At 41.0% G+C, this 11,323-nt stretch overlaps 1 protein-coding gene across 1 annotated transcript in view; it reads right to left on the reverse strand.

Annotated features, from left to right (window-relative positions):
- The window catches only part of LOC119478599 (chondroitin sulfate proteoglycan 4-like), a 36,346-nt gene extending 30,321 nt beyond the window's left edge, over nt 1–6,025 (reverse strand). Inside the window, exon 1 of the mRNA XM_037753433.1 lies at nt 5,893–6,025. Within this exon, the coding sequence (XP_037609361.1) occupies nt 5,893–5,899 (7 nt within the window). The 5' untranslated portion in view covers nt 5,900–6,025. The remainder of the gene's footprint in view (nt 1–5,892) is intronic.
- Between the last annotated feature and the right edge of the window lie 5,298 nt (nt 6,026–11,323).

The following is an 11,323-nucleotide window of genomic DNA, read 5'->3' on the forward strand; positions in this document are numbered from 1 at the left end:
AAGGATCACATGCTCATCTAAGAACCGAGGCCTTCTTCAATCTTAAGAAACAACTTTCAAATCCAGTTGTATAAACCCAGAAACAACTGGCAGTCCGACTGAAATTAAGGCCTGCTTTGTTTTGTTTTTATTCCTGAAAACTTGACAATTCAGAGCTGCAATGTCTCCACAAGACATTAGACTGTATAACTACTATAAAATAACCACTTCTAACATGTGTTACAGTCAAACTGCAGTATTGCCATTTTAAAGGATCCTATGATATCTGGATCACAACAAAAACAATTGTTCCCAAGTCAGTCAGAGGGGTCTCCAAATTGTTTGTAGAGGAAATTAGAGCTAAACACACAGATGACCCCTCCCAAAACAAACTGTCTGTCCCAAAACACACTCCTACAAAGTCTGGGACGATGTGGCGGGAACAAGTGGACAACACGCAAACGCAGACGAGCAGGAATGTTTGCCGTGACTCGTTAGTGACGCACTATTTGTTGTTGTGCCACGCTGCAGTGCACTTATTGTTGAGGAGGGACACTTCACACTTGTTGGAGGAGGAAGAGGAGGGGGAGAGTGGGGAGGGGACAGGGGACAGGGGGAGGGGTTTTGTTGTGAGAATAAAAAGTCGAGGGTGTTCTCCTTTCGTTTCCTCCTTTCCCTGAAAGTCCCCCTCACACACACACCCCCTCCCTCAGTCTGTCTCACTCCCACTCCCCCAACACTCATGTTGTTCCTAATGTCTTTCCTGTACAGGGCTTGGACCTGTTCCCACACCGTGTAGGACATCACTCAGACACACACACACACCCTGCTCCCTGTATATACTATATATTATAGCAGTCTGTCCAGATACAGCTTGAGGTTTGAAAAATGGTATATTTTGAACATTTTAGGTCAAGCTCATCTACAATCAGTAATCATTCAAATTGAAATATATATCATGTTTTGGCAATGACATTAAAGGAGCAGAGTGTAACATTTCGGGGGATCTATTGACTATGTTTTTATTAGTTTATAATCACCTGAAACTAAGAATCGTTTCGTTTTCGTTAGCTTAGAATGAGCCCTTCATATCTACATAAGGAGAGTGTCCTCTTCACGGAGTCCGCCATGTGGCTCCGCCATGTTTCTACAGTAGCCCAGACCGGACAAACCAAACAATAGCTCTAGAGAGAGCATTTCTCGTTTTTACGTTACTTGAAGGCCACCGTAGTTCTCCGACAGGCTTGTGAAACTGCAGTAACACAAGTGGCAGAGTGCAAAACCGTGGTACCACCAGCCACCGTCCGACTTTCGTTGCTCCTAAAGTAGTGTTATTATGGTAAGGATGAATTCTGAGTGAGGCGAAAGGCGCTATCACGGTTTTGTACTACCGCAGTCTTGGAAAGGGAGGAGTGAGCGGAGGGGTACTCAGTTGGTTGCAATCTGCAACCACACCACTAGATGCCGCCAAATCATACACACTGCACCTTTAAATTGTTCTTCAGAGTAAGTTCACTTTGTGTCGAGCAAAGAAATAAACCTTTTTTTCCAGAGGGCAGTTTTTGTTTTGTGTTTTTTGAGTATTTTGGTAATTATTAAAGGGAAGTTTTGAACTAAGAAGTGACTGTTTTTGAAGCTTTGTAGCTGAGGTTTGTTTTAACTTCTTGCTCTTTGCTGGAAAAGCTTATTCACTAGTTTACATTGGCTGGTTTTTCTACTACTGCTGGCTACGTGGTGCTGACAGCTTTTCTACTTCAGGCTCAGTATTTGCTTGTTTTGGGTTCAAATGACTTTCATTTTTCTCAGGCAGACATTAAAAAAGACTTGTCTGGTCTATCACCATCAGTGAGACCAATATATGATCAGAAACAAATGTGGACATGCTAAAAAATGGACTTGTTTTGCCATCACTTTTTTGACTCCAAGAGGCATTTCCTGACTGGCATTTTGCCCAGACCTCCCATTAAGTACTAACTCCAATCTGTCCTGGCATAGACGTCTGTGTGAAGATAAAAATGTGATCAATGAGAGATTTCAGAATGATAGAAGTGAATTTAGTAGATTAATATCCTTCAACACTGTCTGTTATGTAAGCTCCTGGCAAAACATATTGTGTTAGATAAGCCAACAAAATAGACTGCACAAGGACAAAGTTTGAAATAAACCTTTCTTGTGCACCACTGAGCAGGGAGGGGGGGAACACAAAAGCTTGTTTCCTGTTTGTGTCACATTCAAACCCCTCCCCTCCATTTCCTTCCCTTGGGTTCGATTGTGCACCTGCACCTAAAGGCCATGCGTAAACACATTCAGCTGCTCGGCGCTCGACTGGACGCTAAATTCAACGGCTGCACAACAACATGTGTCGTGTGGAGAAACAATGCAGCTCCTGGGTGAAAACAAGTTTGTTTTTCAGTGATCCTTGACAGAGAGAATAGAAAGTTCAGGATGCCCTCAGATTCTTTTGCAATCTTCTTGTTTGGTGTTGAGTGTTGACATTTGGTCACTGGGCTGAATATAGATGTTACATCCATCTTATTATGTAGAGGAATGAAAGGAATGTGAGCAGCTGCTCTACTCTTTGTTAAAAACATAAGGATTCAGGGTCACAGTGATGGATGTGGTAAAAAAACAAACTGTACAGCAGTTTTTGGACAAGGTTCTTTGAACACATGATGCGCAAAAAAACTATTTTTGCTTTGTTTTTTTAATGTGATCTGAAAATGGCACAAACTGATTGATATCACACTATGTATCTGCTATACGACAATACGATGTATGCATAACAAGGTGTTGCAATATAGGAGATTAGCTATTTTATTGTCCACAGTGTGGAAAATTGTCTATAGTGTGAAAATCAATAAATGACAACAGACAATTTTCTTGCCGACAACTTAAAGGACCAGGCGTAGGCAAAGATTGCCACTCTGATCTCTGTCCTGAATCCATTATATGAAATAATCCTCAACAAGTTATGAGGTTATAGAAAAAATTATTCAAGAATAACAAGGAAACAGAGTCAGAGGTAAAATTCCCCTTTTTTGGAAAAATAATGAGGTCATGGAGTGGTTACTGTATGATTACATACAAGTCATGATGACACAAATACTGAGTCATTAAAATGTTGACCATGTATGAATGTAGCCTGGATTAGCAATTATCATGAACACAGCACAAGCCAATAATATATTCCATGGCCATGGTACCTTTTTGTGTGTCATTTGTACGCCTCTTTTGCTTGTCATTTCTAAGCGACGCAACAAAAATATACAGTAATGGCCACAGTTAGGTTTAGGCAACAAAACCACTTAGTTGGGTTTAGGAAAAATGTCATGGTCGGGCTTAAAATAAGAACGTAAACTAAGTAAAAAAAACGTATGGAAACAAGGTAAGAGAAGTACGGAAAACATCTCACAAACGTCACTAATGTAACTTCAAAATAATTAAACAAAACTTTGGGACCCGAACACTGGTCTCGAACACCGGTCTCCTGGTTGAAAGTCCTGTGTTTGTTGGACCCATCCATCTCCCCTCCCACTCGCACACCCTTATCAGTCTTTCTCACTTTTTATTTTACGTCACCGGCTCTGAGCATAGCAAATTTAAGCGGATATGTTTTCATTGCACTTAGTACAGACTACATGGCGTACAAATGACATGCCAAAAGCAAAAGTGGCGTTTTTATGACACGCAAAATGACTTGCGATTACTATGTCATTCATACGCCATTTAGTGCGACCAGGCTATTATTATATCATTATATGTCACTGTACATTGGTTGGCAAGGCAACGACAATTTTACAGATGGAACCCTTGTATTGTAGAATTTCAATATTTGACAAATGGCCTTGTGAAATTGTACAGAGGGGTTAACGACAGCAACGGTTTTCATATTTTACTGTGCCTGAAATCAAAGTTTGCATGACCAGGATAGTCTTGAAAAACATTGTAACTTGTGGCAACAACTAGGAAAGAAGTTTTCCTGATTAAACAAAATCTTAAAGTTGTTTTCACTGACCTAAACTAAACCATTTGGACATGATGAACAAAGAAAGTGTTTTCATTTATGAAATGTTGTTTCCTTGTTGTCACATACTTCTTTCTTAGCAAAGAAATTTGATAATTATTTTCCTCTTGTACATGAAATCGTAGATGAGTTCCTATTACAGGTAAGAGCCTTTTATGCTTTCATCTGTTGCCTTGTTTCACTCTGAGATTTCTCTAAACCAACAGAACTGATCAGTCATTGTATGTCTGCAGGATGTCTTCAGATTATGTTGTCTACACCACTAATGAGTGCAGAGTTTTAGTCATTGTGAAAGAAGTTAAAGGGAAAAACAAGCTGTGCTGCATTTCGAACTGTCCCGTAAAATCCTGAGTGATTGACCAACCATTGTAAAAGAGTAAAAGTCAGTTTGCTTTGAAAACAACGACAGAATTCCTTAGAAAGAATCCAATTTGGTTTGGACGTGCAGCTCAACACACACACGCGCGAGCACACACACAGTGCACATAAATCCCTTCCCACTAAATCCAGCGCCACATCTGCAGACAGTGTAGGAGTGGTTTACAGTAAAAACCACCGGAGCTGCAGCGAAATTACAGAAGTAAATCAAAACACTCACAGGCTGCGCCTCGCTCCCAGATGTATCTTTACTTTTGTTTTTAGTAAGAGCGTGGGCAGCTCACATCCCACCTCACACATCCAATGGGTTTAACGCTTTATTGGGAGGACTGGGAAGCAGAGCAGAGTGGGCACTTCATACAGATATAGAGATGAATGAAAGGCAAGAGCGCCTACGCTGCATCTCTAAAAAAAAAAAAGCAGTTACATGAATGTGTTTCACTGACTCCTTTTCAATATTTACTTTTCATGGGTTGTCAGCTTTAATTAGACAGTAAATAGGGTCGTGAGAGAAGGGATAATTGAGACCAAGAGAGGCAAAGAGAGAGAGGAGAGAGAAGAGATTTGAACTGGTCGTGAACCGGTGTCATTACAACTGAACAATAAAGCCACATCAGCGGATATGGATACGAATAAAAAACAAAAAAAGGTTGTTTTTTTTAATACAAAATTCGGTCGAAACAGGGATACAAATTTCACCCACACGGTATTGTGCAAGTTTCCAAAGAAATGCAAGTAACGACTTGCAGGTGTTTTCAGTGTTACTTATGACTTTGTTTTTAGTCACCCAAAATCCCAAAATGCAAATCTCAGAATGGAAAGTAAAAGTTGCATTTTCAAAATAAAGTCTTGATAAACATTTTTTTTGTATTTTATAATTTTCCTCATACAAGAAACCAAGAAAGCTTATTTCTAAATCAAATTTTAAAGAAGGAGTTCCGACATAACAAAAATAAAATAAGTCACCAAAATTGAACAAATTATCTTTTCCTCTAGAGAGACGGAACACACAGTGAGATTATGTTGCTTACGTTGGCCATCAGCACACTTTACACTATGACGGAGGTTAAGTCTCTGTTGTAATTGTTCTGTGCTGTGATTCACATGTTTCTCAGGGATTTGTTGGAAGCAAAAGCGTGTAGGTTTTGGCAGAACATTGAGCCTGAGGAAGGGTTGGGTGAAAGGGTTCACCTGCTTGACGTCTTTTCACAGGTACTTATCATATTGTTTATGCTCACTGTGCTGTAATATGACTTTTATATATTTCAAATGGATGCACCGAGGCATCAGGCACTCAAAAAGTCTCTGACATAGAAAAATATTCAAAGAGAGTTGTCTTTTATGTAAAGCAGATGTAGGTCAGTGTAAGGAATGTGAGGTTATATACAAAGGGAATGTAAGGTGTAGTGTGTGTGTGTGTGTGTGTGTGTGTGTGTGTGTGTGTGTGTGCGTGTGTGTGTGTGTGTGTGTGTGTGTGTATGTGGGTCATGTATGTGCATGTGTGTGTGTACCTTCCATCCTCTGAGGATATCTGTGTGTTTGACATGGAAGTTAAGGGCACATCCAGGAAACAGGCCCTCTGTCCGACTATCATCCATCACCAGCGACCATCACAGGAGTCCCACGCGAAGAGGCGGAGGGGTCGACACTGGAGAAGGAGGAGGAAGATGAGGATGAGGATGAGGAATGGGAGTTGGTGTCTTTTTGGTTTCACTCAGAGAGCAGGCAAAAGACAATTTCTACCTTAAATTTGCAGTCTCTGGTTCAACAGTTATTCTTTTTAGTTCAAGTAACTTGAGCCAAGTGGAAAGCTGATTCTTGCTAAGGGTGCGATTGCATCAATGCTGTTTCCTCTTTTAGTTTAAGGAATGTATCCAGGTGACAACAACGGTCCTTTTCCTGGTGAACTACCGTATGGTGCCGTTTTCTAGGAATGCAAAAATAACCCAGACCAAGTACAAAAAACTCTCGCTTGATGTGATGCTTTTTTAATGTGTTTATTTCTGTTCTTAACAGCAGGAGAAAGCACACACACAGATGACGATTGACGCTCGTCATCAATTATGTAATCAAACACCTGCATGTTCTCTGTTGTTTTACTAAATAAAGGCCAACACAAAGAACAAGCAGTTACAAAAGGAACACATTTTTAAATGCTATAAAAGCTAGCATACGTCCACAGATCTGCCAACTTGACTCATAATGGAGCATGTGATAAGCAGTTCCAGTCATTACACGGCTGATGGTTGCCGTGGGTGAAAGTGACCCCCTTTCTCTCTCTCGTCTTAATGTCGCCATAGCAACACAAATCACAGGTCATGAGGTTTAACAGAGATATGGATCACTTGAAAGAGCCAGCAGAGCGGTATGAGTGACTCAAATGAATGGGGAATAAAAGGTGAATGGACTTGCTTTTATATAGCGTTTTTCTACTCTTCCGACCACTCAAAGTGCTTTAGTGCACACAGCACATAGTGTGCATGTGTTTTTTTTTCCGTTCTTTTCATAGGGACGGCGATGACGAAGGGTATATCTATGCATACAAGCTCAGCGCACGTGAGCGTGACTCGCGTACTCATGTTTTTGAGAAGTCAAAGCATTTTTTAAAACTGATCTGAGGCCCTTTTCTGAGGAGCTTTTTCTTTGTTGTCTCTCCAGTAACAAAAATTGATGTCTATAAAACACATCCCAAATTCTGTGCATTATTCATGATCTCTACAGTTTATAAATACATTTTCACCTCTAACCCAAGAAAAAGCAAAAGCAGTGACATCTTTAGCATGCATAGTTCCTTGCGTATGACATTTGGGGTCTCTCTTTTCTCCAGCAAAGTAAAAAACACCGATTATTGTCTCCAGACAGGGTCAGGGGGCTTCCAGTAGCTGAGTCAGACCTCTTACTGGAAGCTTGTGAGTCACCCGTCTTCCTCTCCCCCTCCTGATCCCCCCCTCCTGTCCCTTCATTCCCCTCCTGATATATCCCACGTATCAACTACTCCTCTTGGCCTGAACCGTCCTCATGCATATCTCTCGCTTCGGGTCATCCGTGCACATAAATGCAAAAGGGCAGCTATAGCATTTTTAGGATTTGAAGCAGATCGGTGTTATTATGCTGGATTATTTCCTCTCTTTAACTTTTCCAATATACAAGTGCATGCATTCCTCAGAGGAAAGAATGGCACCACAAAAGCCCCCCGCCCCTCTGCCCCAACACTATTATACCCCGACCCCGCCCCTCCCCCGATTCTCGGGTTCTCCCCCCTTCTTATCCCCACCCAACCCCCCTTTTCCGCACCGTAATGATCTCACCCAGCTGTCACTGTGTAATCCCACCCACACTCACTACAGCACACACGTCTGTTGCTGCTGCTGCTGGTGGCGGCTGACATCATTTGTTTTGTGCCACCGTTTCCTGGTAATCCAAAACATGGTTCCAGTCAGAAGCTTTTGAACAATGTTTCCTTGGTATTTTGGTTTAATTTAAGGTAATGTACTCATTGTAGATGAGATGTAGATGTATTTTTATATACTGTAGAGTTGGAAATAAACAGGATTATATTGTGCAACTGGGGTTGAAAGTAGAAAGTAGATATCCTATTGATCCAACAGAGAAACTGAACTAGATAGACGGGACCAAATATCAGAAACACCATTCAATATAATGCAGGAGTTGAATCCTCATTGACACCATCTCAACAAAAACATAAACCTGCAATAATAACTTGGGGAAACACTACACTGGCATTATGTTACCTTTTAAATTGATATGTCGAACTTGTCAGCAGTCGTTTGCTTATTGAGACATCAACCTTAGCATTCATGGGGTCTTTTTTTCTGGCCATCTGCGAAATGTAAACTCTAACATTCACTCTCCTTTCAGCTCTTCCTTTGGTCTCTACCAACTCCTGAGGGAAATATCTGGCTCTTTAGCTGCTAAATGCTCCACCAGCTAGTTGCTAACTTTATCTGTCTGAGCAGGTAGCGTTGGGAGCACAGCATTTATAGGTTTTTCGTTAATAACAGCTGCCTGTCGTGGCCGAAAATGACACTTTGAGAGCGGTGAGAATGAACCAAAGCGATAAAGCTGCAGGCCAGAAAACAGAAACAATTAGCTAAAAGATGCCCCTAGAGCTGATGGGATATGCAGGTGACAAACTCTCCGTGGGTTCGTCACTTCTTTCATGACTCCTTTCACATACAAACAGTTATGTGATCCATTTTTAATATAAATAAATTAATTATAGCCACTTTAATATGATAACCTTGATAAAGTATAGGCTAATACTAGTGTATTGCAGGTTGCATTTGATTGTACAAGCACCTGTACAACACAATACAGTCTATACGTTTTACTTACTCGTAAACATATTATTAGCTCTGCCTTTTTTCAGATTTCTTCCACCATTTCCTACCTGCTTTTATCTGAAGCGAGTCACAGTTTTCAAAGGAAATGTCCAAAGTTCTCTGAAATACAATCTTTCATTGCTTAATGCCTTCTATGGCAAGTGCCAGACAGACTGAATTTATTAATGTCTACTGAATCATGTATTGTCAGATCGTGCTGTTTAATTTAAGACGTGTGCCCTGGAAAAGTCAACCACTTACACCTGCATAATGAAGACAAGGCTAGGCACAGGCACATCTCCAATATAATAAAAAAAACACTTCCCATTTAAACTATGTCTCATCTGTACTTATTTCCAAATGTGAGGATATTTAAAGTGAATTTATAATTGCGTGGCATCTGATGCTGATTTTACCAGGAAACTTTTGCCTTGACAGCGTATGTTGGCATGGCGACTTAAGAACCAAAGACAAGACTCCTACTTTCATTGTTTCTCCTGATGATGCTTTCAGTAATCTGTTTTGATGAGAAAACCTGAAAACCAGAAACACCTGTTGCATTATCTTGTTCTGAGTGTTTGTGAGACGCGTAGGCAAGAGGACGAGCCGTTCTCTGGTGGAGTTTCTGAACAACTTAGATTAAAGTGACCTTTATACTAAACGCCTGCACATCAGCTCTGCGCATTTACACAGAGATTACACGCAGATTAGTTTTCCGTGACTGTCTTCTCTTCACCCAACGGTCTTCTTGCTGGACAATGTGGGCAGACAAGAAGCAGAAACAAGCTAAATTCAATTAAACCACCTTTTCATTTAACCAATTAAGCCTCTGACTGGAAACTTGAGGTCTATGTTTGAATCCTGCAGGATGTTCCCCTCCTGTTTTTTCCATTATTACATTCTCTCTTATTATAAGACAATTAGGTCATTAAAGTCATACTAAAAAAAGACAGTGAATTCTCTCTTTTGTTATGTTTGGGAACCGTTTTAGGACTGGGAAATTTGAAGTACAATGATAAACGTTTTCTAAAGGTCTTAAGGGGTATAAGATGTGTTTTCAGAACCTAAAAACTATTTTTTTATTTATTACCTCTTGAAAATTGTGGCTTTGTTTGAAGTTTTCAACAGAAAGAGACAGGATGACATTATGAGCAGAGAGGCGACAACATGTGACAAACATCCAAGGCGGGATTCAAATCAACATCACATGAAGATGGGATGTATGGCGGTGCACGGCTGCAGGAACTCTTCAGAACAAAAAAACAAGAGTAACTGCCGAACACATCCATAAAACAAATATTTGGGTAATGACGGCGGTGTTAACGTCATGGTGGCCGATTGACGTTAATCTTATTTATTGACATCTTGATCTCAGACGCAACTCTGACAGGAAGTCTTCATCAACAGCACTCTGGCGCTCGTGGGCGTCAAGCAGGCCAAACGAAAAGCCAAATCTCACGAGGGCCCTCACCGAGCATCGCCACGGTCAAGTACCACCGGAAGGAGATGCATGTGCATGTGTATGCGTGCATGGGCGTACTACGCAGCCGGAAGCTGTGCGCTCTGGAACCTGGTGTAGGAGTTGGGTTATTGAAATGAGAAAACCCTGCAGCCTGTAAGACTCAGAGATCAGCTATTCTTGCCTCAACGGTGATGTGTCAGAATGTAAGAGGCGTCAGTGATCAAAATGTGAGCGCCGCCCACAACGCCAGGGCCCGGCCATGCTGTGAATCCAACGCTGTGTTTTATGTAATTTCGATGTTTATGCAATGAAAAGGATTGGACTGCGTTGAGGTGGATGGCAGCGGCGCAGAGGCAGTTGCGTGGGCGGGTATGGCGTGCACCCACCTCGCTTTAATTACCATATTTCAGAAGAAATTGGACTGTTGAAGGGAGCATAGTATATATATTTAAGAGTATGTTCTAAACATTTAGAGAAAGAGATGAGGTGTTTTCAAAACTCAGAGAGTAAAATGAATTTTTTAACCCTGGCGTTGCCTTAAAAAGGCCCACGTAGGACATAAAGACTGTACGCAAGCAGGACAGGATTCACTGTACATATTCATGTTGTTACATGAAAACCTAATTTAGATAATCTTCTTTATTTTCGCCTCAATTTAAGGATAACTTTGTGTCATGGGTGGGGTGATGTCTCCAACCTAGTGGCGTTGCTAAATCCTTTCCAAACCCCATCGGAGATCAAGAAAATCACTGTCATCAAGACTGTTTTTCATCATTCTTAAAAAAAAAAGTTAATGCAACAACATGCAATTAATGCAGTTTCTGTAAATAAAGACAAATCCTGTAAATTACCACTCTGCCTTAACTGCCTGCTGTGTTGAGTGGTGTGCACGCTATACAGCTGAGAGTCAATAACTGTGCTTATAGATGTACTCGAAGGTACAATTAAATGGTTTACCAATAAACAGTTACACATCTAGGTCTTGCGAGAACGCCTACGACCAGGTATAATTACGTGTGAGCAACGGCCTGGTGTGAATGACAACATGCGGTTTGAGAGTGTGTTCATCACTTTTACACACAAACATTTGTATGTAAAAGTTGTATGTGGCATGGTAGGCTATGTGACATGTGAACT

Source organism: Sebastes umbrosus, chromosome 19 (genome assembly GCF_015220745.1).
Source record: "Sebastes umbrosus isolate fSebUmb1 chromosome 19, fSebUmb1.pri, whole genome shotgun sequence".
Taxonomy (NCBI): Eukaryota; Metazoa; Chordata; class Actinopteri; order Perciformes; family Sebastidae; genus Sebastes; species Sebastes umbrosus.